This window comes from Psittacula echo (genome assembly GCF_963264785.1).
Source record: "Psittacula echo genome assembly, chromosome: 3".
Classification (NCBI taxonomy): Eukaryota; Metazoa; Chordata; class Aves; order Psittaciformes; family Psittacidae; genus Psittacula; species Psittacula echo.
Window position 1 is genome coordinate 120,498,720 of NC_137736.1, and position 24,796 is coordinate 120,523,515.

The 24,796-nt window shown below is 45.4% G+C and overlaps 2 protein-coding genes across 17 annotated transcripts in view; one reads left to right on the forward strand and one right to left on the reverse strand.

Moving 5' to 3' along the window:
- Positions 1–159: 159 nt before the first annotated feature.
- Positions 160–24,796, reverse strand: part of CCDC90B (coiled-coil domain containing 90B) — a 30,091-nt gene continuing 5,454 nt past the window's right edge. For 6 of the 15 annotated variants that reach the window (XM_080614137.1, XM_080614125.1, XM_080614131.1 and 3 more), the window contains 3 exons: positions 24,121–24,235; positions 23,081–23,171; positions 19,873–22,317 (listed from right to left, as the gene is read on the reverse strand). In XM_080614137.1, coding sequence (XP_080470263.1) covers positions 22,026–22,317; positions 23,081–23,171; positions 24,121–24,235 — 498 coding nt within the window. In that variant the 3' untranslated portion in view covers positions 19,873–22,025. Of the gene's footprint in view, positions 609–15,205; positions 16,093–19,872; positions 23,215–24,120; positions 24,236–24,796 lie in introns of those variants that run through there. The other 9 variants (XM_080614136.1, XR_013956479.1, XM_080614135.1 and 6 more) reach the window with 9 other exon arrangements.
- ANKRD42 (ankyrin repeat domain 42) lies at positions 3,931–19,623 on the forward strand (the record flags this gene model as incomplete). Of its 2 annotated transcripts, XM_080614124.1 has the most annotated exons (11): positions 3,931–4,119; positions 5,937–6,044; positions 6,931–7,050; positions 7,907–8,042; positions 10,921–11,121; positions 11,772–11,897; positions 13,802–13,907; positions 14,513–14,688; positions 15,079–15,205; positions 18,037–18,190; positions 19,091–19,623. In XM_080614124.1, the coding sequence occupies 11 exons, from the start codon at positions 3,931–3,933 to the stop codon at positions 19,184–19,186; spliced, it is 1,539 nt and encodes a 512-aa protein (XP_080470250.1). In that variant the 3' UTR covers positions 19,187–19,623. The 2 variants fall into 2 exon arrangements, with proteins under 2 accessions (XP_080470250.1, XP_080470249.1); XM_080614123.1 differs by lacking the exons at positions 18,037–18,190; positions 19,091–19,623 and having other exon boundaries at positions 14,793–15,097.

A 24,796-nucleotide genomic window follows, 5' to 3' on the forward strand; every position in this document is an offset into this window, starting at 1 on the left:
AGTCTCTTCCTTTCAAAACTGGGTTTGTGTGGGAGTGGAAATAATCATACAGCTGTGTGTCTTAGACGATGTGCATTTAATGTTGTATTCACTCTGCCACGTGTGTATTTGTGGAGTGCTGGGAGCAAGACGCATAAGCAGTAAGTCAGAGCAGTGCCACAGCCTAAGGGTATTACTGTTGTAGTGCGGGTACTTGGGAGATCAGAACTCGCTCTTGGTGTATGATATATTGGCTGCGAAGGTGAGTTTGATGTTGGCTGCGACTTCTTCCCATCTTCACAACTTCTCCCCATCTTCACAACTTACTTCTTCCCATCTTCAAGCAGTTTAAGATGTAATTCCTTGACTCAAGGCTGTAGCTATATTTGTGAGTGCCCTGTTCGATGTCAACCTTAAAAATAGCTTTAGAGAAAAGCTAGAGGAACAAGAATACTTACATGAGATTGATCGGGGTAAGTCAGTCCTTTTGGCTGGCTGTGGGCTGTGCTATGGTGAGTTACTCCTCTGTTACGTGTTCCAGCACTTAGTGTCCTGGAAGACTAAACTTGTACGTCCCACAAACGCAGAGGAGACTGAGCAGAGATGCGATGTCTTCCAACATTTGAAGGCTGTTAGAAAAATGGAACAAATTACTCAGTCTACTCGGGATAGAAGAGAGACATCTAAGTTGCAGCAAGAGGATTTAACGCAACTTCACAATGACAAGGATAATTAAGCTCTAAATGGATTTTACTTGGTCCATGTAATTACCAATGTGTAAATCCGATGGGAAAGGGTTCATCCTGCCCGGAAGCAGGACTCTGGAATTGCAGGGAAAAAAACATCCCCTTGTACCCTGTCAATGTGTCCGTGCAGAGGGAGAAGGTTAAACATGTACAAATCGTGACCGGGTCTGATTATGCTGCATGATCAGGTTAAATACCTCTTGGTGGCTCGGAGGTAAGAATGGATCCTTACCTTACGCTTCTCCCTGGGGAGTGCCATGAAAACACTGGGGCTGCCAGAAAGATGTCAGCACCTCCCGGCAATGCAAGTCCTTCCCCTCATGCACTGCCGCCCGCAGTCAACTCCATGGCCGCTCACACACAGGGACCCGCGCTGCCTCCCTCCCTCCCCGAGGGCGAGCGGGCTCCCGTCTCCCCTCAGGCGCCATGGCCGCGCCGCCCGCCATTTTCTTCCAGCGGGGAGCGCCCGCTGTACCCATAGCCGTGCCCATAGCAACCCCTCAGCTGCTTCGGGCGCTGCGAGGAGGAGGGTACGGAGAGAGCGGCCGCTTCTGCTGTGAGGGGCCGCCATGTGCACCGCTCGGTGAGGCTCTTCCCCGCTTCCCTTCCCTGAGGGCTGCGGGCAGCCATGAGGGGACCGCCCCGCGGGACGGGGCCCTGCGCTCCCTCGGCCGAAACCCACCCCATTGACCCGGGGCTCCACCGGGACCCCCCCGAAACACCGGGATTGCTCAATATTCGCCGAGTAGGCGAGGAAGGGCAGTGTGTCAGCGGTCTTTGCCTGCAGCCAGCCCCCCTCGTCCCCTGGGGCTGCACAGGATGGGTTTCTGTGCTCAGAAACACTAGAAAACACGAAGTTGCCTCCTTCCCCTGTTCTGAGCCATATTCTCCTTCACTTAATTTCTTTAGTTGAGTTTTGGGTAGCTGGTCATCTCAGAATGCTTCCTTAATTCTACACAGTTTTCTCCTTTGAGCATCTGATAACAGTTTTGATGAGAAGTTGCACTAAAGTTACGGGACCAGTAATTTCGCTTTCAAAATGACCATATTTCTCACAGAATTAATGTTAGCAGCTGTTTGCTGAACCTCAGTCCCAGGGGAGCTTCCCTTGGGCTGTGCCAAGAGCCACGCAGCAGCGCTTGGCATCCATCTCCACACGCTGTAGGTCTCCTGAGGGAGAAGGGAGACAAGCTTCACTCTGCTGGCAGGGCTCGTCCTTGGCTTTTGTTCTGGCTTTGGAAACACAAAGGATAACCTTGAACTTGTGCTGGAACATTGTGTTAAACATCAGTACTTTGGCAAGTGGTGAAATTGGCCATATCCTCCCCTGATGTAAGTCTGTGTCATCGCACTGAAGCCTGCAGCCCTCCCTTGACATGAAGAGAAATTGCTCCCTTGTGGGGAACCTATGTCCTGGTGGCATTGCCTCTTTTAAAAACAACTCAAACTACAAAATATACTTTCGTATTATTCATAAACGTGAACTAGGTGACCTCCCGAGGTCGCTTCCAACCTGAATTATCCTGTGTTGCTATGCTGGTGCTGTTTGTCCAGACAGTGTTTGCAGGATGAAGTCCTGGTTCCTAACGGAAGCTGCTTTGTGCGGAGCAACGATAGAGCCTGCTGAGCAGGGGAGGTGAAGTGCCGCGATACACAGCCACCAGATCGAGCACTGTGTTACTGTCAGCCTGGGCTGATGAAGCAGCTTCAGCCCCCTCTTCCTCTCTGTGGCAACCCCAAATCTGCCTGAGCACTGCTGTCACTGAGCACTGCTGTCACACTACAGATTCAATGAAAATAGGCACTGGTAAATGGCAAATGCTGGTTTTAATGGTATTAAAATTCTATTCTATTCTACATATATCATGAACATGCCAGGCTGGATGCGGCTTCTAGCAGCCTGGTCTAGTGGAAGGTGTCCCTGCCCGTGGCAGGGGGTTGGAACTGGATGAGCTTTAAGGTCTCTTCCAACACAAACCATTCTATGACTCCACGACCATGCAGTATCTAATTTATATTCTTTAATATTTTTATGTCAAACTGCATAACAATTTTTACTACCACCATTTCTTCTCCACAGGCAGAGAAACTGAGGCACAGATACTTCCTAAGACCTACATTTTCATGCTTGCTTGACTTGCAAGCAGTAGCCCACCTCTTCAAGACTTCTCCTAAGAGCGTGAAATCCAATCAGTGCATTTTCATCCTGTAACGATGGCTACTGTAGAAGGTGAACACTAACTTTTAGGTTCTTCTCTCTCATGCTTGGCTATCTAAAGTTAGCCTCCTCTGCCATCAGATCTGCTTACATCCCATATTACAAGTTTTGGCAAGATATCAAGTTAGTGCAAGGAGTCTTGGATATGTAACTCCCATTGTTTCCAGTCACATAGTTAATTAGTGGAAAAGCCTGAAGAAGAGCATAGGTTGTTTAATCTCATGGCTTGGTGATGGATTGTTTGGCGTTCCTTTTACCCCATTGCTTCTACATTTAGAGTTTGAATCTGTGCCACTGAGGTCAGTGAAAATGTTATTGACTTTGGTAGGGGCTGCTGACAAAGCAAGCAGTGACAGAGCAGTGCTGTAGTTTAGCAAGGGAGAGGCACAGGGTGACTAACACATTGTATAAAAGAGCTGCTTTTCTACAGCAGCTTCAGTTTTGACCTCAGGTTGTCCTGAACCTGACCCATGTAGCAGTTATGTGGTCTGCTCACTTGGTGATGCCTCCCTTGTGGCATTCCATGCTGTGCCAGGTCCTTAGGCAGGCAGCAGCAAGAACGTGGCCATGTGGAACACCTGGGAAATGAAAGCTGAGAGCTTATTTGCCCAAGCGAGAAGCCTGCCCAGTGTTGTACTTGAAAATGTGATTAATGCCAGAGTCTGTGATGCCCACAGTTTGGGAAGAAAGCCAGCGTTGGGGTGGACTTGCTCCAGCATTTGTGTCCATAGATGGAGTAACTTTGCTTCCTGCTCTTGCTGTGCTTCTTGTCATCTCTCCTCTGGGTCTTACTCTTTCAGGCTCTTTTTTGGGCTGAAGGAGGCATGTCTGTCTCAGGGGTTTGCAATTTTTTTCTGACAATGACTTTATATTCCTGCTCACATGAATCTCAATCTCATACGTTACTCCAAACACTGAAGCTGACACCCTGATGTTTCTTTGAGTCATCACTTATTTCCTACCTCTTAAATGTTGCTGAACTTACTAATGCCCTTTTATTATTCCTCAGAAGCTGTAAAGAAGAAGCCAAACTACAGTAGCGTGCATGAGGCAGTGAAAGCTGGGGATGTGGAACAGCTTGCGTCAATGATAAGAGGTGGAGCTGGTATTAATGAGGTGGATTTAGTCCACAAATTCACACCGCTGCACTGTGCTGCACACTCTGGAAGCCTGGAGGTAAAACATGACCTTAGTGTTTAGGCACTGCAAGTTACTGTTTTCCTTCTTTGGGGGAGGCTGGACACAGAGCTGCTAGCTTTGATCGAGTTGAATCAATAACCTCTGCCTGTTTTTCTCATAAAAGAAGAGAAATACAGCATTTTAGGTTTTCATTTTCCCTTTCTGAAGCCCCAGGCAGTTTATGTAGTCAGCATTGGCAGATTTTACAAAATCAGTGATTTTCTTACTCTGAGCAGTATGTGCCTTATGGCCTCAGTTCCAGGCTCATGACCTTCTTTTGCCCCTGTTGTGTTTTCCCCTTCTCTTGGGACACTGAGGATATTATTTATATCTATATAAATATATATATTATATATATAATATATATAGAATATATATTATATATAATTATATTATATATATTCTATATATATTATATATTATATATTTTATATATTATATTTTATATATTTTATATATTATATTATTATATATTATTATATATATTATATATATTATATATTATATAGTATATATTATATATAATATTATTATATTATATATTCTATATAATATATATTATATTATATTATATATATAATATAATTATATTTTATATATATATTCTCTTGGGACACTGAGGATATTTACACACTGTAATGTGTGTAAAATGTTCTGAAGGTGATTGAAACAGCTGAGAAGTGACATGAGAACATGTTCATTCTGTTTACCAACGTGCCTCATTCTCTATAGAAATACTCTTAATACATTTTACTTTCATAAATGGAATGTTTGAATATTGATGAGGAAATCAGCAGGTGTTTGAATGAGTGATTTGAACATCCAGGACTGAACTGCTGTATTGAGCACAACATTCACCCTCTTGTTGCAGCCTCCTTGTATATTCTTTATAGGAATCTAACCTTGATGCAACAGGAAAAACCGTATAAACATTCATGTCCCAGAGCAAAGAATGTAAAGTTCTTGCTAAACTCAAGGAACAGCAGGGCTGTTTCTGGAATTTACAGAAACTGACAAGAAAATGCTGATCATCATGTTGTCATCCCCCAAAATATATTGCTTACCCACCCTTTTCTGCCTCTGTAAACTGTCATTTTTAACCTGATTCTTCTACTTTGCAGTCAGTGTATTAGATTTTATTGAATTATCTGTCATCTATTTGTTGTTAAGCTGCTTGGTGGAAACAGTGGAGGAATCAGAGCTGTAGGCTGACTTCAAAGAAGATAATAAATCATCATAATATGTAATAAAAAGCTTACTGGTCCTCTAGCTGGTTTTGGATAGTCCGTTTGGATAGCTTTCAGTTGCAAGCAATAGTGTCTGCTGGAAAAAAGTGAATAAAACAAAACTAGGCTGTGGAAGGATGAGAAGAGAGGTGGGATTATGTACACTGAATAAGCCTAATAAATTAAGTGAGGCTTTAAATTTGGCTCATGGTATTTTTCCTGCCAGTAATTTTAGCTGGAATGCACGTGAGCATTGTTTATTTCCCAACACTTTTACCATGGGAATACTCTCACAGGTTATATTTTAAATCTGGAAGAGTAAAATTAAGAAGTAAAATTGATTCTAGGGTCTGAATTAGTAGAGTGTTTGCACATTTTGTACTCTTGGGTGAAAGCCAAGTGTAACTTGCCTCTGACTTCCTAATGCACAAGTATCTGGCTAAGGCATGCTCTGGGGTGTCATGTTTCCGTAATGAAGTAGTGTGATACTGTTTTGAAATGTAACATCAACTAATAATTATAATTGAAATGTGTTTCACATGCATGATAAGAATAGTTACGTAGAAACTTTTGGTTTGGGTTGAGCAGTGCCTTCACTGGTTGCTCTGGCACGGAGCTGATACAACACGTGTGACTGTGGGAGGCTGGACAGCAGCTCACCTTGCGGCTATCCGGGGTCAGGATGCTTGCATGCAGGTATGTGTAAATATTCACTCTCAAGTAAGTAGGGCAGAGCTGCCACTTGGACAAATTCATTATGAAGATCAACTGAGAGAGCTCTAATAGAGCCATAAGCATCCTGGACTGCATCAAAAGGAGCATGACCAGCAGGTTGAGAGAGGTGATCCTGCCCCTCTACTCTGCTCTCATGAGATCCTATTTGAAGCACTGTGTGCGGTTCTGGTGTGCTCAACATAAAAAGGACATAGAACTGCTGGAACAAGTCCAGAGAAAGCCATGAGGATGATCAGGGGACTGGAGCACCTCCCGTATGAAGAGAGGCTGAGAAAGTTGGGGCTGTTCAGCCTGAAGAACAGAAGCTGCGTGGAGACCTCAGAGCAGCTTCCAGTATCTACAAAGATGCTGGAGAGGGACTCTTCAACAGGGACTGTGGCAATAGGACAAGGAATAACGGGTTTGAACTTAAACAAGGGAAGTTCAGGTTAGATATAAGGAAGAAATTCTTTACTGTGAGGGTGATGAGGCACTGGAACAAGTTGCCCAAGGAAGTGGTAAATGCTCCATCCCTGGCAGTGTTCAAGGCCAGGCTGGACAGAGCCTTGGGTGATATGGTCTAATGTGAGGCATCCCTGCCCATGGCAGCGGGGTTGGAACTGGATGATCTTAAGGTCCTTTCCAACCCAAACAACTCTGTGATTCTATGATCTTGCTGTCTTTACATCTGCAATCAACTCACCCTTGTTAAAACCAGTGCACTCATTTGTGCTATCATTGCAAACAGATTTATTCTGTGCAGTGTTGGGTTGAGGTCAGTCCAGAGTTACCCTGCTGATCATCTCAAGTCATCCTGCAAGGCAGTGTTTGCTTTGGGAACTGAACTTCTGCTCTGCATTTCTTTCAGGCTTTGTTAGTGAATGGAGCAAATGCAGAAGCTCTGGATGACCGTGGGTGCACACCCTCACACCTGGCTGCAGCTCATGGGCACTCATACACCTTGCAAACCTTACTGCGACATGGAGTGGTGAGAGACCTTTACCTGCAGTTACCTACCACACAGCCAAAGTCTGGTATCTCCTTCCAAACAAAACTCTCCCTAGCTTAAACTGAGATTTAGGACTGTGGATTATTTACTGTCAGTGAAATGATTTTTATGGTAAATTTCCACTTTTTATTGTAAGGCACATTAGGGAAATTATCATAGAATCATCGAGTGGTTTGGGTTGGAAGGGACCTTAAAGCTCATCCAATTTGAACCCTCTGCCACAGACAGGGACACCTTCCACTACAGCAGGTTGCTCCAAGCCCCGTCCAACCTGGTTTTGAACACTGCCAGGGATGGGGCAGCCACAGCTTCTCTGGGCACCCTGTGCCAGCGCCTCAGCACCCTCACAGGGAAGAACTTCTTCCTAAAATCTAAACTGAATCTCCACTCTGTCAGTTTAAAGCCATTCCCCCTGGTCCTATCCCTCCATATCTAAAAATCTAGTAAGAATCAATAATGTGATTAAACCACATTCCACTGAGGATGTCATTAAATTAAGATCAGAGCTGTGGTGGTTGTGTTATTTTGCAGTTATACAGATCTATAGTAAAGAAGCCATCCAGACCCATAATTAAGGAATAAGAACCAATGCAGTGATAGAAGCATGTCTAAAAATGCACCTTTTATGTGTGTCTTACTTAAATAAACCCAAGAACCTGTGAAAAGTCCTTCTCTTGGAATGGGAACTGCATTCATGGCCTTTAACTTTGCAAAACACTATGTGATTGGCTTTACATAACTTAACACAATGAACAGCTCATTCATATTTATAGAATGTGTCTTGTGATTAAGATTCATAAATTAACAAATGAACCTGTTGCTGCTTTCGTTTTAGAATGTGAATGTTTCAGACAGGAAGAACTGGAAGCCTGTTCATTATGCTGCTTTCCATGGCCGCTTGGGCTGTTTGCAGCTTCTCCTTAGGTGGGGAGCGTGTATCGATGATGTGGATAACAATGGAAACCTTCCAGGTATAGCAGGAGAATTCATATGGGGTCTAACCTTTGGTTTACAGTTGTGTTATGTGATAATTGTAGCAAATCTTATGCACTGCATACTGGGAGCATTTGTTAGATGATTCCATGCCATTACTCAATTTTTATAAGGATGGGGGTTTCATAGAATCTCAAGCATTTATCTGTCAGTGACTATCCTATTCACCTCCTGCTGTGGCTGGCAAGGATCAGAGCTCCTGCTGCTCGAATGGGGAGCAGGTTGTGTGGGTGGGCAGCATTCCTGCACCTGTGATGGAACACGTGTGCCAGTGGAGGTCACAGGAGGAGAAGGGTAGGTGGAGCAGGAGGCAGTTTCAGCTGCTACATGCTACTTCTTGAATACGTGCTAGGCTTTAATGGCTGTGCAGAGTGATCACGTGCTGGTATGTTCATATGTAGGTTTTTGTTTCCCACTCTTTCTTAACTGATTTGGTAAAACCCTTGTTCTCATTTGCCTGTGTTTCATCTTGATTTCTGGAATGCCTGTAATCTCTACCCTCCTCATACTCATGAGTGTAGTTGCTTTAGCACAAGAGATGGGCACTGTTTATTCCTTGCTCTTCAGAGTTTCTTCAGTGTTCCTCTGCCTGCCATGCCACTGCCTCATTATCCTCTGTAAGTTGAATGCTATTCTTCATATCCTGGGTTCTCATTCCATCCTTTCCCTTTTAGCATTTTCCTTCTTATGGTTTATCCCATTATTTGTTCCAAACAGCATATTTTTTTTTCCCTGTAACTTGTATAGATTTATCATTTTAAATCCCTTCTTAAAAGCTTTTCTCCTTTCTTAAGCACCACGTACCTGGTAAACCTCTAGGTTCTGTTTGGCAAACCTGGGGCTTATTAAAAGGATGTGAGGCTCTTGCATCCCAGTGGGACATCTGGTGTATTAGCTATAAGGGGTCATGATGTCAGGCACCCTGGTGGCAGCATGGAAGGCAGCTTTGTTTGCATTTGGGAACACTTCCCTGATAACAGACTTTCATGGAGAGACAGCAAATGCCAGCACAGTTCTACTTCAATGCTCTCTATATACCAGTTAGTAGCAAATCGGGTTTATTGTTATTTGGACATCTATAGAGGCTTGATCCTCCAGCCTTTGTTCAGTTTCATTTGATCCTGTCATCATCCAGAGGAAAGAAGATGCTTTGGAACATTGCTAGTAAAAGATCAGTCGGAGTGGTGTGCTGTATAGACCAGCTTTCCCTCAGCTTGTGAAACAGCAAAGTGGATTTAAATCATCTTTACATACTTCAGCTTCAACTAGACAGTGCTGTCATCTTTCCTAAGAGAATACTGAAAGAAATGTACTGAGTTTGCAATGCCATATTCCTAAAACTTAAAAACTGCCTGTACTTTCTGCACGTCTGTGTTATGTCAGAGCCTTTAGTTACCTATGCATGCTGATTTCTGGGAAGAGTGTGGCTCATTCAGCTACAGAATTAATTCAACATTTTGGTTTCCTTCTATATTTGGGTTGGGCCACATCCATGCTGCTTTTCCTGCTCACTAGTTAAACCAGTTCTAAATACAATATTAATTTAATCATAGCACAACATCTGAGTTTTTCACAGATGCTGTTTTTCACTCATGACTTTGAGAAGAACCAGTAGCGTTAGTCTGATTGTATAAAAAATGAGATAGAACACAGAGAAGGTGAGATAACAACATTCAAGTACCCACTGCCTATTCGTGATACATGGGACTAGGTTTTTGAAAGTTCTCAGCACTACGATGCATATTTTGTGTTAACATCACAGTATCCTTTGGCTTTAGTCTTGACTGCAAGTCAAGCATGCCTGAGGGATGGTATGGCACAGTTCTGTGTTGGGCACATGTTCGGAGTGGAAGGGACCTTAAAGCTCATCCAGTTCCAACCCCCTGCCATGGGCAGGGACACCTTCCACTAGAGCAGGTTGCTCCAAGCCCTGTCCAACCTGGCACTGAGCACTGCCAGGGATGGGGCAGCCACAGCTTCTCTGGGCACCCTGTGCCAGCACCTTAGCACCCTCACAGGATAGGATTTCTTCCTAATGTCTAGTCCAAATCTCCTCCCTGTCAGGTTAAAGCCATTCCCCCTTGTCCTATCACTACAGGCCCTTGTCAGACCATTTTCTGATGGACAGTGTTCTTTTGTTAAAAGAAAATCTAGTAATATTAAATACTAAACCACAGCATAGCCTAAAGGGCAGGGGAGGAAACACTTATCCCCCGTGGGAAGCAGTCACTGCTGTGGTGAGGTGAAGCAGTTCCTGCAATGCAGCAGCACTTGAAGGAAACAAATGTACAACAGAAGTGCTGTGAATAAGAGCCTCTGTCATGGGATGTACCTTCAAATACTTTACCCAGTGACGTCAATGTTGCAGTCCTCACTGTATCAGTGGGGTAACTGAAGGGGTGATGCAGCTTGTTTGAGGTGGCACAGTAGAGGTGGGACTAAAATGGCCTTAACGTCTTGTAAAGGACACGTCTTGCTGGTCCTCTGTAAGGAGTATCCCTACACAGTCAAGGCAGAGAGCTTCTGGAGAGTGGGGTGGGAAGGTGAGACCCCAGCAGTGCTCTCCTAAGTGCTCAGTGGTCTCTTGGCAGTGTTGTGCTGTCTCCTGGATCAACTCTGCCATGAATTTTCTTTGCAGATCCTATCCTTGACAACTTTCTTTTACCTCCTTTGCATTGAGCTGAACTCTGTCCTGGATAGCAGCTGAACACCACCTGTTCAACTGAGGCTACTCCTACTTGTGTGGTGTGGGATGGCTCAAATGCTGGCAGAAAGCTGGATCTAACCAAGGGCTCTGCTTTCTTGGTGAGCAGCAGTGCTCTGCTCTAACATACTTCATTTCACCTTGTTCTACAGCTCATCTAGCAGCAGTGGAAGGGCACTTGCATTGCTTCAAGTTCTTGGTCAGTAAAATGGCCACTGTGATGCACACACTGAAAGCCAGGAATGATCAAGGGGAGACTCCAAGGGACTTGGCTGAACGGTTCTATAAAGATAATATCCTGCAGTATATTGATGGTGTGGAAAGAGAGAGGCAGCAACCAGAGACACAGGCAGGTGAGTATGGATCAAGGTACTGTTAAAACAGGCATTGAAATTGTTAATCATTGTTCTTTTCAATGCTTCCTACACTTCCTGATGGCCAAAGACTGGAATACTCAGTGGGATTTTATAAATGCCTTAGGTTTACCCATGATCAGAATGAAACTTGTCACACTGTACTGCATTATGAATACCAAGTTATCCATGTTCTTCTTAAACTCCAGGAGAGATTTGTAAAACATAACTAGAAAAATCAAATTGTCTATAAATTTCATTGTTTTTAAGCAAGGAGAAGGAAAAATGTTTATATATTTGATTAGGGTATGGAATTCAAAATGGGCAGGTTACTTACTCAGGTCACCAGCAGTTATACAACATCAACTCTAAAACAAAGGTGTACTTGTTATTTCAGGTTTATCAGATGAATCTCTTTAGCGTATAAGATGCCTGTAGCCATAACCAAGACATGTTTAGTCAGGTCTCTGATGAACAGTGCTAGTTATGCAGCTGCATTCTAACTGCTTAAGGCTGCATTAACCTGTCTGACTCCAGCTATGAAGTGCCCATGCATATGATATGAGAGAGACAAAGCCTGAGAGACAAATAGGAGCATGTTTAATGGGATTACTGGCATCTGTTTGGAAACATGTGCATTTCATTTTCAGTTTTAGCTTTCCCAGCTCATGGTGCTGCTTCCGAAGGGGACTTGTTAACACTTAGAAGATTAGTGGGAAGTGGAGTGATCAATATGAATGAGCGGGATGATGAGGGATCCACTCTCATGCACAAAGGTCAGTAACTATGATCTGTGTTTCAGCTTTTGCTGTTTGTTGTTGTATATGGTGAAGGTTTTCAAGCAGCTCCTCCTCAGATAAACTCCATGAAAACAGCATCTCATTTCCTGAGGGCTCGAAAGGGCAACCCCCAAAACAGATTTTGTGATGCATGTGTGTGTAGGTGTCACTTTTAAAACAACATGCCCAAGCTGAAGTCAAGAGAGAAGAGTTTATGTTAAAGAGAAAACAACATCTAAGATGAAAACTAAATAGTTTCTTTTTTATCAGGAGAGACGTGACTTCCAGAGACATTGGCCAGCTGGGTATGAGAAGGGTCTGTGGTGTGGCCTGGGACTTTGTTTACTGAACATATCAGTACTGTGGAAACCACAACAAAGTCATTTGGTAGGAGCTGGGAAGGAAGGTGAACTTCTGGCATCTACCACCTTGATAGGTAGTGGAGTGCTAGCATTACAGAAGAATGGTCCTCTTGTGTCTGGGGTATTCATGATAATGTCTGAAAGAAGACATAGAATCATAGAATCACAGAATGGTTTGGTTCGGAAAGGACCTTAATATCATCCAGCTCCGACCCCGCTGCCATGGGCAGGAACACCTCACATTAGACCATGTCTCCCAAGGCTCTGTCCAACCTGGCCTTGAATACTGCTGGGGATGGAGCATTTACCACTTTCTTGGGCAACCTACTCCAGTGCTTCAGCACCCTCACAGTAAAGAACTTCTTCCTTGTGTCTAACCTGAACTTCCCCTGTTTCAGTTTAAACCCATCACCCCTTGTCCTATCACTACAGTGCCTGATGAAGAGTCCAGCATCCTTGTAGGCCACCTTTAGATACAGGAAACTGCTCTGAGGTCTCCATGCAGCTTCTTTTCTCCAGGGAGAATAGGAGAAATAGAAGAGGAAAGAAAGAGGGATGTATTTCTGTAACATGCTTTTAACACTGTTTCTTTTTGTCTAGATCCAAATGGTAGAATTTTGGAAAACAGAATTGAAGTTCTCATTAAAATAAATGGATTTGTAGTGATTTAAAAAATGTTTTCTATATTCTTTCCCACTCTCTTTTCTTGGAGGAATGCTAACCCATTGTTTCATCCCCAGTCTTTACATACAGTGTTGGTGTTATGGAGAAGTACTATGGTTGATACTGTAATTTCATTTCCTTTCTCAGGAAGTAAACAAACATAGCAAGGGGCTGTTATGAAGAAATGGATTTATTCTTCCTTGAAAAGAATAAGCTTGAGAAAGCAGCTTCTAGGATCCAGCTAGAATGCCAAATGCTTTCTTCTGTATGTGAGACACCATTCCTGGCACCCCGTGGTGTGAGCAGCAGTCATGCCAGGTCATATGAACAGGCCAAGCTGTTGTGTTAACGCTGAAGCTGAGAAGTCTTGCCTTCAGTGTCTAGCCCAAGAAATGATCTCCCTATAGGTGCAGCACAAAGCCTTGGCCTCCCTCCTCCATAAGACAGCACCACACACTGGGGCAACCAGTCTGTCCATCCCAGATAGATGGGAGCCCGAAGCTGGAGAGGGGTGATAGTGGTTTGCTGCAGATCTATGACACACCGGCCTTACTGCAACAGAGTGTGAGGCAGCAGTTACTTCTGTGTCTCATGCTCAGTGCATGAGATTGGGCAAGTTTGTTTCCAGGAAGAGCTGCCAGTAAGTAAATATCTAGAACTAGAAAGAGTCACAGAAGCACATTGAATGGGCTTCCCCAATGGTTCTGTGTGACTTGAGCATCTTGACATAGAGGCTTCTCTTGCAGTGGTATCTCCACTGTGGTGTTCTAGTGATCCCAGGCTCTGGCATGTCAGATAATGACAAAAGGAGAACATTTTAGATTTGAAATGCTTCAGTTGAATATACCTGACTTGTGTGCAACTTCCTTCCCTTAGCTGCTGGACAGGGGCAGATCCAGTGCCTACAGTGGTTGATTGAAATGGGAGCTGACTGTGACATTACAAATGATGCTGGAGAGACTCCAAAGGATGTAGCCAAGAGGTAGTAGTCCACATCCTGTAGCTCTGCCATTTATTTCCTTACTATTTATATATATCAATATCATGTTAGCTTTCTTGGGATTAATCCTGATTTTCAGTGATGGAGCAAGAACAGATCAGGCCCATGTATTCCAGTTCTGAGTGATAAGCAAAGCTGTACTGTAGCTATAAAAGGATTTAATTTTCACTTTAGTTAGTTAGATATTTTAGCAGGGTCAGACATGAAAGATGGAAACTAGCAGACCTGAAAAAGGTTGTGAGCCAGTATGCTCACAGTTTGCTCTACAAAGTAAATGAGAAGCAGCTCAGGCCGCCTAAGTTTTGCATGAATAAAAAGAATGCATTTCCTGATGGGATTCAATTACAAAATCCTGCAAAGCAAAAGATACCTCTGATGTTGGAGTCATTTTCACAAGATTCCATGGAGGCAGAGCTCATGCCGTCAGAATACTATAAAAGCAGATGAGCTGCTCATAGCTTGTGCTTCCTTTAATCCTGACCCTCTCTCTGATAAATGGGAACATGAGAAGTTTCAGGGAGTTTCTCTCACATGCATTTTGCAGGCGATGGGGATACTTCAGTGCAGGTTCACTGTTCTCCCTGCAGATTTGCCCAACTGGCAGCTGTGGAACTTCTGACACAGAGAACTGGAGACAGTAACTCAAGTGATGAAGAACTAGATGCAAACAACATTAAGTTCTTTGAAAGCCATGGTGTGGAAGGGAGCACGGATAGCAAAGCAGATGTAACACTGGGTAAAGCAGAGAAGAGGGATGCGCGCAGTAAGTACTTTTTCCATCACTCCTTGTTTGAAACAGTTGGTCTTGAGACATTATAGCCCTAGTTGTACAGTTTCTGTCAACTGGTGTGTATTTTCTCTTGTAAGGAGAGACAGTTGACAGGATATCTACCACAACAAACTGGAAGATCAGAAAGCACAGCAGAAGCAATCAGAACGCAATTTTCACGCTGTTTCAATCCATGTTGGTGAAGCCATGTTGGATTCTGCTTGGTTTTGAGACCTGTTTGCTCTGTGGATGTCAGGTGTAGCTCAGTGTTTGCTGAGCACTGAGATTTCTGCTCTGTGTTTATGAGACTGTTTTCCAGAGGATAGGATTCCAGCATGACTCTTCTCCATGTATTTTACCTACCTGGAGATCTTTGTCTTATAGTGAGAGCCTATCACAAGATTCAAGAACTTCAGCAACTTCTAGAAATTGCCTACAGCAACTACAGGCAGCTGGGAGGAATAACTGAAGAGGAAAAGAAGACGAAGAAAGAAGAAAGGGAAGCTGAGAAGTAAGGTTAATCTGCCCTGCTAAGGTTTAACTCCATTGTAAAGCTTTCTTTAAGGCTAACTTACACTCAGATTAATTTGCCCACTCTGCCTTTTCCACTTCCAAAAGGCCAAAAAGAAATGAACTTCAGCAATTTGACCATTTCTAAACTACTACCACCAGGATCAGCCCCACAACACAACAGAAGTGTTTGATGGGCCCACACCTTTTGTGCAAAACCATCTGTTTTGCCTTCAGGCTCTCCTGCAGCATATGTGCAGTAGGTCTGATAAGTCCTGGCTGTTCTGTTTGCGCTGAGGATGCCAAATACATGAATGTACTTTAACACAAGGCATTAGTCATAGCATGGCTTGGATGGAAGTGCATACCCAGCAGAAATTATTCAATGACCTGCTACATTTTCGTGTCAGGGGCAGTATATTTCTGCACTCAAGAAAGCATTAGCTCATATCCAGAACACAGAAAATAGAAATCTCAGCAAACCTGCTCTTGCACATGAAGCACTTCTCATAATGTCTAATTCTCAGGGTCTCCCATTAAATGAAAGCATCCTGTCAGAGTGGTGATTTGATGGGCAGACTAAGTTTCAAAGAAAAGCCCTTCTGTCTACTAAAGATTTAGTGCTTGAACGATAATGCAGCATCCAAAAGACAGCCCTGTGTCCACCTCTACCTGTCAAAAATGACTTGATATGTCTGCAATGTAGATAGCTGCATCCGAGTTAGTTACCTTGAGCTCCTCTTTAGACTTCTTGGAGAGATGTAGGCACTTCCAGGCATAATTTGACATGTACTTCAGGATGAGATCCTTCATCTTCCTTGAGGCTTGTCTCTCCTGGCTCTAAGGAGGTTGATGTTGCTGCTGCATTGGAAGGTCAGAACAATCTGTCTGCAGTGATTGAAAAGGTCGCTGTTGACTAATGGCAGTAGTTAGAGTTCATTTTGGAAAGAGCAGCTACTCAGAAGCTATCAGTGCCTGTTAGAGGGCTCTGATAAGGCTTTTTGAGGGATTTTGCTTTCTGTGGCATGTGTGGCTAAACTAGGAAAAATGTGGGGCTCTCTGAAGGATCTTTGACCTGTGGAGGCTAAAAACATCTCTAGCTCCACACTGGCCTTTTGAAATGGGAATAGCACTTCTCAGTGTACCCACCTCCCCTTCTCAGGGCACCCACGTGTAGATAAATCCGAAGAGGCTTGTGTCGTATGGCAGAAAAGCTCATTACTTCAAAATAACTAGTGACAACACCATTTTGCTGGATGAAAAGCAGGAGTTGCCACTTGGGAAGGCCACTGTAGTATATTTAAATGCTCTATCCCTGGCAGTGGTCAAGGCCAGGTTGGACAGAGCCTTGGGCAAAATGCGAGGTGTCCCTACCCATAGCAGGGGGTTGGAACTGGATAATCTTAAGGCCCTTTCCAACCCAAACCAGTCTGTGTTTCTATGAATGCACAGGGCAGACGTCTCCCTTTTCCTTTTACCAAGCTCTTATGGTCATAACTGTGCTAGTTCATTCCAATACAGAAGAGAGCAGCTCAACTCCAGATGACTCAGTCACTGAGGTCAGTTGCTTATGTAGTAAAAACATGCGTGAAATATGTCTCAGCAAACCAGTTCCAGCAATCTCAGTTAATTTAGGAGCCGTGGTGGGTGTGACTGTTGAGATCTTGTGCAACTGTTTATCAGCCAGTGCTTCAGTTTCCCTTTAGTCAGTGTCACACAGTCACAGATTGGTTGGGTTGAAAGAGAAACCTCATCCAGTTCCAACCCCCATGGTGAGTGTGACATGAACACCCCCAGTGGGTGGAACAGAGGCTACTGCCCATTGCTAGGCAGTGTGCTGGGAAATCATGGAATGGTTTGTGTTGGAAGGGACCTTAAAGCTCATCCAGTTCCAACCCCCTGCCACGGGCTGGGACACCTTCCACTAGAGCAGCTTGCTCCAAGCCCCTGTGTCCAACCTGGCCTTCAACACTGCCAGGGATGGGGCAGCCACAGCTTCTCTGGGCACCCTGTGCCAGCGCCTCAGCACCCTCACAGGGAAGAATTTATTCTCAATACCTAATCTCAATCTCCCCTCTGTCAGGTTAAAGCCATTCCCCCTTGTCCTGTCCCTACAGGTCCTTGTCCAAAGCCCCTCTCCAGGTTTCTTGTAGCCCTTTTAGGCACTGGAGCTGCTCTAAGGTTTCCCCTTAAGGAGCCTTCTCTTCTCCAGGCTGAACCAGGCCAGCTCTCCTAGACTGTCCAGAGCAGAGCTGCTCCAGCCCTCGCAGCATCTTCGTGGCCACTTCTGGACTCACTCCAGCAGCTCCACGTCCCTCTTGTGTTGTTGCCCCGGAGCAGAACGCAGGACTCCATGCGGGCTGTCATTTGAGTATTCCTCATCTATGGCTAAGCCAATCACTAGGAAGGCTGTAGAGGAACCAGGCATAAACGAAAAAACTGCCCCTGCCCCTTTCAGAATCCCAGTTCAATGCCTTTTTGCTGTTTCACACTAATCTTTGTGCTCCTTGGGCACTTCTTCGTCGCCCACAGCTGGATCGGGACTTGTGCTACAGCCTGCCCAAGGCCCTGCTGATAGGCTCGGTGTGCGGGAAGACATCTCCACCTCGTGGTCACACTCGCTGAACGCGGCTGACAGCGAGGGCGGAAACCAGCTCTTCATAGCTGTTACTAAGGGTTTGAGCCAGGAGCGTACACCCCAGCACAGTTGCTGTGAGGAGTTCTGCTCTGCTGTGACTAACCCCTTCCTCAGCAAAGGCACAGGACCTGTGGAGTGGTCAGGGCAGGTCGGGATGCGCTTCGCCCCCTACTCCTTGCGTTTGCTTTTGGCAGGGCTGTGAGGGAGCTGGAGGCCCAGCTGGAATATGAGCGAGTGAGGCGGGAGAAGCTGGAGAGTCAGCTGGATGAGTGCCGTGCCAAGATAAACCATCTGAGAGCGAGCCTGGAGAGACAGGAGAAACAATACAGCTCTCCTGCTCCCCCCATGGTGAGTGTGACATGAACACCCCCAGTGTGTGGAACAGAGGCTACTGCCCATTGCTAGGCACTGTGCTGGGAAATCATGGAATGGTTTGTGTTGGAAGGGACCTTAAAGCTCATCCAGTTCCAACCCCCTGCCACGGGCTGGGACACCTTCCACCAGAGCAGGCTGCTCCAAGCCCCTGTGTCCAACCTGGCCTTGAACACTGCCACGGATGGGGCAGCCACAGCTTCTCTGGGCACCCTGTGCCAGCGCCTCAGCACCCTCACAGGGAAGAACTTCCGCCTAAGAGCTCATCTCAGTCTGCTCTCTGGCAAGTTAAAGCCATTCCTCTTGTCTTGTCCCTACAGGTCCTTGTCCAAAGCCCCTCTCCAGGCATCCTGTAGCCCCTTTAGGCACTGGAGCTGCTCTGAGGTCTCCCCTTAAGGAGCCTTCTCTTCTTCAGGCTGAACCAGCCCAGCTCTCTCAGCCTGGCTCCAGAGCAGAGCTGCTCCAGCCCCCGCAGCATCTCTGTGGCCTCCTCTGGACTCGCTCCAGAGCGAGTATTCCAAATACTGGAATAAATGTGCCAGCAGCTTTTAGCTTGGGGGACAGGAGTCAACAGTAGCCTTTTTCGTGTCCTGACAGTGTCTGCTATTAAGGGGTATCAGTTTCTCTTTGTACCCCAGCAGAGAAACACCAATATTCTTCATCTTCTTGTTAAGAAGAGCGAGTGGACTGATCCCCGAGTACTTCCACACTGCATATGCAGTGACTGACAGTTCATCCTGGCTGGTATCTGAGGCTGGATCGTGCTTCAGGAGGGGAGTGTCACCATCTAAAGGGTTACTCAGTTACTTCCAACTCAAACCATTCTATGACTCTATGATTGCTGTATAATGGCTGCAATGATGTCCTTTGTTTTAGGAAGCTGAGACCATCTCCAAGCCTTGCAAAGAGAAAACCAAAGTAAAGAAGAAACCAGCCTGCAGCCCTGGGGGAGTGTTTGTGAGACTACGCTGACGGATGAAACTCCAGGGAGGGGCAGCAAAAGGAGGGAGAATGGCAATATTCCAGACAACACAAAATGTTTGCATAGCCCAGCTCCACAGAGGAGTTGTGGTTCTCTGCATTTAATCATGGAATCACAGAGTTTCTCGCAGCCCAGAAAGCCAACCGTATCCTGGGCTGCATCAAAAGGAGCATGACCAGCAGGACGAAGGTGATCCTGCCCCTCTACTCTGCTCTTGTGAGACCTCACTTGGAGCATTGTGTGCAGTTCCGGTGTCCTCAACATAAAAAGGACATGGAACTGTTGGAACAAGTCCAGAGGAGGCCACGAGGATGATCAGGGGAATGGAGCACCTCCTGTATGGAGACAGGCTGAGAAAGTTGGGGCTGTTCAGCTTGGAGAAGAGAAGGCTGCGTGGAGACCTCATAGCAGCCTTCCAGTATCTGAAGGGGGCCTACAAGGATGCTGGGGATGGACTCTTCATTAGGGACTGTAGTGACAGGACAAGGGGTAACGGGTTCAAACTGAAACAGGGGAAATTTAGATTGGATCTAAGGAAGAAATTCTTTACTGAGAGGGTGGTGAGGCACTGGAATGGGTTGCCCAGGGAGGTTGTGAATGCTCCATCCTTGGCGGTGTTCCAGGCCAGGTTGGATGAGGCCTTGGGTAACATGGTTTAGTGTGGGGTGTCCCTGCCCATGGCAGTGGGGTTGGAACTGGATGATCTTAAGTCCTTTCCAACCCTAACTATTCTATGATTCTATGATTCTATGAATGGTTTGGATTGGAAGGGACCTTAAAGCTCATCCAGTTCCAGCCCCTGCCACTAGATCAGGTTGGTCCAAGCCCCTGTGTCCAACCTGGCCTGGAACACTGCCAGGGATGGGGCAGCCACAGCTTCTCTGGGCACCCTGTGCCAGCGCCTCAGCACCCTCATTAGTAAAGAATTTCATCCTAGTATCTCAGTCTCCCTCTGTCAGTTTAAAGCAATTCCTCTTTGTCCTGTCCCTACAGGCCCTTGTAAAAAGTCCCTCTCCAGATTTCTGCTCCAAGATCTCCCTGGAGCCTTCTCTGGTCTGCTTTTTAGTTCTCTGGGACAGAAAATATTCTTTAATCACAGCAGCATCATTTTTTTATTAAAAGAATAAAACGGCATCCAGACTTCTCTTCCTGCCCAGGTAACAGTTCAGCAACAATGCTGCAAATTGTAAAGGGACATTTCAAGAGTTACCTGCAGCAATGTCACAGCCCTCCCAGGTCTGAGACGGGTATCCCTGTTGTCTGGTCTATCCTGTACTGCTGCATTAGGAGCGGAAAAACCCAACACCTTAACTCCTGAAATAATCAGAGGACCTTCAGTGTGGAACCAAAATAGTCTCTGTGAGAAGTACTTCTTGGCTGCAGATACATGCCAGGCCCCTTGGTTTCCATCTTCAAGTCATTCCTAAATAAGCCCCTTTGTGAGGTGCCAGCTGAGCTGCAGCAGTGACTAGAGCCTAGCTCAGGGTTGAAGAGTTCACATCATAGCAGCAGCAATCCTGACCTCTCCTCCACACCTAAAACCAGCTCATGACTTCACGTACAAAGATTTTCCTCTCCTCTGTGCTATTGTGAAATTCTTTTCCCTTTGGAACCCTGCATATTTTGAGAGTTTTGATTTCTGTAAGAAATCCATGCACTTGAAAGTTGTTCTAGCACTTGAATCCTGCTCTGTCCCCTCCTCAGTTACCAAAGGAAGCTTAATCTCTGAGAATTTCAAAGGTGCTGAAAAGAAATCAGTGCTTTTGTGCACACATGCTGAGGGACAGGCACACTGACAGCACGGGCCTTGCTTCTGAGCTAGAGGAGTAACTCAGGCTCTGGAGCCAACTTCAGTGTAGGGATGAGGGTGGTGAGAAGCTGCAGTAGATGAGCCATTTCCTACGTGTCTGTTGGGGCTAAACTCTCATGTAGGAACAGTGCAACAGATCAACCTGAGTCATTTGTGTGTCCAAAGGGCAACGGAGCTGGTGCAGGGCCTGGAGCACGAGTGTGATGAGGACCAGCTGAGGGACCTGGGGGGGGTTTAGGCTGGAAAAGAGAAGGCTGGAGGGGGTGGGGGGGGGAATGGGATGACATGGACACCTTATCACTCTCTACAGCTGCCTGACAGGAAGATGGAGCCAGGAGGGAGCTGGTCTCTTCTTTCAATTAAGAAGTGATAGGACAAGAGCAAACAGCCTCAAGCTGCACCAGGGGAGGTTTAGATTGGAAATTAGGAACAATTTCTTCACAGAGAGGGTGCTCAGGCATTGGAACAGGCTGCCCAGGGCACTGCTGGGGTCACCATCTCTTGAGGTGTTTTGAAGATGTGTAGATGTGGTGCTTGGGAACATAATTTAGTGCTGGACTTGGCAGTGCTGGGTTTATGATCTTAAAGCCCTTTTCCGACCTAAACAATTCTGTGATCCAGAGAACCTCAGAAATGGTCATAGCTTACGAGAAGATGGATTTGTACATTTCCCTACTTGTCAAACACAAAGACAACAAAAGCAGCTTCATCTCTCACTGTATGAGCACGGTGCCTGTTGTAAAAGCCTCATTTTCACAGCCTGCTTATCTGTATTCAGGTATCTCAGCCAGTTAGATAGCAAATATAAGAAACTGATTTTATTTTCTTACCTGAAGATGATAAATAACTTAATGCACAGCAGAGAAGCCTTGGTAGGGTACCAGCGAGTTAAACTACAAACAGGCTAATACTGCAATAAAAATGAATTGCCACTAATCAGCACTACACGCTGTGTAACCCATAAAGGACCTATTCTTAAAGTGCAATCCAGGGAGGCTGGTTTTTTAAATCCTATTTTATTAGCAGACCCAAACCAAGCCCATGCATTTGCACTCCAGATGCAAAATCTCTGGGATTTCTATCCCAGAGAACTCCTTTCCAACCCAACCTCCATGCTTCAGTTTTGGAAGGCAGCCACCAGCTATGCCCCAGCTCTGCAGTGAGAGGTGTGAAGTCCTTGTAGGAGGCAGAGGAATCATCATCAGGAGGGAGGAGGCAGCACGTCCCACGGGATCACAGGACAGGCTGGAGGAGATGGGAGGAGGAGGACACCACTGGGATGCTGAGTATTTCCATGTTACAAGCCAGATCCTACACCCAGAACATACACCAGGGTTTACTGGAAATACTCTGTGCTACCTGAAGGGGAGTTAAGAGCACTTAATCTGCCCCGGGGCTGCTGTGAGCAGAGGGGTTTCCCCTTGGAGAGACACAGGTAAGTTCTCCCATTCTATTGACCTCTGGGGTTACGGAAATTGCAAGAGATGCTAAAGAAACCCCAAATCTAAGAAGACATTTTAGTTCTACATGAGATCTGAAATATATGTAAACCAGTACTCAAGAAAAAAACCAAGGATTCTCTAGTAAAGGCCATTGCAGTGTGGGTTTGTATATACATATATATACATATATTAAAAATCGCAAAGGGCCAGGCTTAATCTGTTAGAAGAGAGGAACAGATTGAAGGCAAAAATCCAATTTATACTTGGATCAGAGTAGATCTGTGGCATCTGGCAGTAGTGTTCCCATACTGGGAATACTAACGTGGGAAAGGTATTCTCAGTTCAAGGGCAGATCAAATGTTTAATATTTCTATTCCAAGAGAAGGTGAGAGTGAGAATGTTCCACTGAGAATGTTCCAAAAAGAAAACAAAATTAATTCCAAACCACATCAGGAAACACTTTCTGCTTTAGCATAAGTCGTCCTTGGAAATAAATACAGTATTCCATGAAGGACGATGTAGTATTCCTGTTTGGCTACTTCCCTCCCAATTACTTTGATCCTTAGCATTACATATTCAGCAAACAGTGCACAGTAAGGGTATCAAACCAAAAAGGTACCAAGGTTATCTACAGTGCAAACACCACTGTCCAACTGATGCTGCTGCGTAGCCTTTTCTCCATCTCTGTGATGCAGTCATTCCACATGGATCTATTTCCAGAACCTGTAAAATCCCAGTGCTATCGCTAAGCAAGTGAATACTGAAGCTGTTAAGAAAATAAAGGAAGGAAATAATTAGCTGGATGCTTGATTCTGTCAGCTGGTTAAACAGGGGAAGTTCAGGTTAGATATTAGGCAGAAGCTCTTCCCTGTGAGGGTGCTGAGGCCCTGGCACAGGTTGCCCAGAGAAGCTGTGGCTGCCCCATTCCTGGCAGTTTTCAGGGCTGGGTTGGATGGGGCTTGGAGCAACCTGCTCTAGTGGAAGGTGTCCCTGCCCATGGCAGGGGTTGGAACTGGATGAGCTTGAAGCTCCCTTCCAACCCAAACCATTCTGATACCCAGGCTGCACGTCTGAAGCCTGAGGAGTTGTCTTTCACATTTGTTAAACTGCTGTTTCTATTAGCATTAGAAGAAAGCGAATTACGTTTCCATTTGGACTTGTTCTCAATTCCAAATATAAAGCATTATCCCCTTTTAATCCAGTAACAACACAATACAAATGTCACTGGTTATGTGTATGTTGACAGAAGTTTGTTCTGCTTGGTAGAGGAAAGCACTCTGGGTCTGGAGGCAGAGCTGTCACTCCCAGTTCAGCCCTGAAAGACAGCTCACTTCCAGCATAACTTGCATCACCTCAGGAGAAGTTTTGTAGCCTTGCAGCAAGCTGAGGTACTGTCAGACTACACAAGGTATTCAGGCTTTTACTTGTTAATCATGTTCATATTCCTCCTAATCTCAGTTCTGGGCACAATCCCAGCCTAAAGCAGCAGCAGTCTGCATGCCCCCATCCCTTCTGTGCTCTGTGTCCCATCTCTGCCAGTTTGAAGGATCTCCCCAACTCAGTCCCAGCTGTCTACTGCTATACAACTGAGTCCTTCAGTTCACTTCACAAATACTCTTGAGTAAGATTTTACACATCCAAACTACTGGTACTCCCCCCGCCCATCACATACCTGCCAAATAACGTATTGTGTCAAGTTTATTTGATTCCATGAGTGTTTTTAAGGAAGCAATTTCAGTGTCAATCTTATTACTGATTTCTGAGATAACACTGTTGGTACTGGCATCCTGAAACAGGAAAAGAGAGCATGTGTTTAACAACAATCTCTAGCCCTTTCAGCTTCGTAAAGCCAAACAAGAGTACCATGCTACAGGCAACAAGACAGACATAAACTTCCAGCCTATTACTGGAGTAAAACACATAACTGGTAAGAGACCTTAGAAAACACGGAACAACGTTTAGTACAATCCAGGAAGAATACTGAAGGGAAAGAGAGCAAAAAAACCCCATACACTTTTATCTCTGCTATGCCAGTGCCTCCTGAAGGAGGCATTCCACAGCACACACAGAGTATCCCTAAATTCTTGCACAAAAAGGTTTAAGCATTCACAAGCCATATCCAGAAATTAAAGGAGATGCTGAAGAAGGGATATGTCCACCCTCAGGCTCTCAGACTTCAGCCTGAGAGGCCTGGAAGCGTTCAAGTGCAGGTTGGACAGGACTTGCAGCAACCTGCTCTAGTGAAAGGTGTCCCTGCGCGTAGCAGGGGGTTGGAGCTGGATGAGCGTTAAGGTCACTTCCAACACAAACCAGTCTGGGATTCTGTGATAAAACAAACCTAGTTCAAC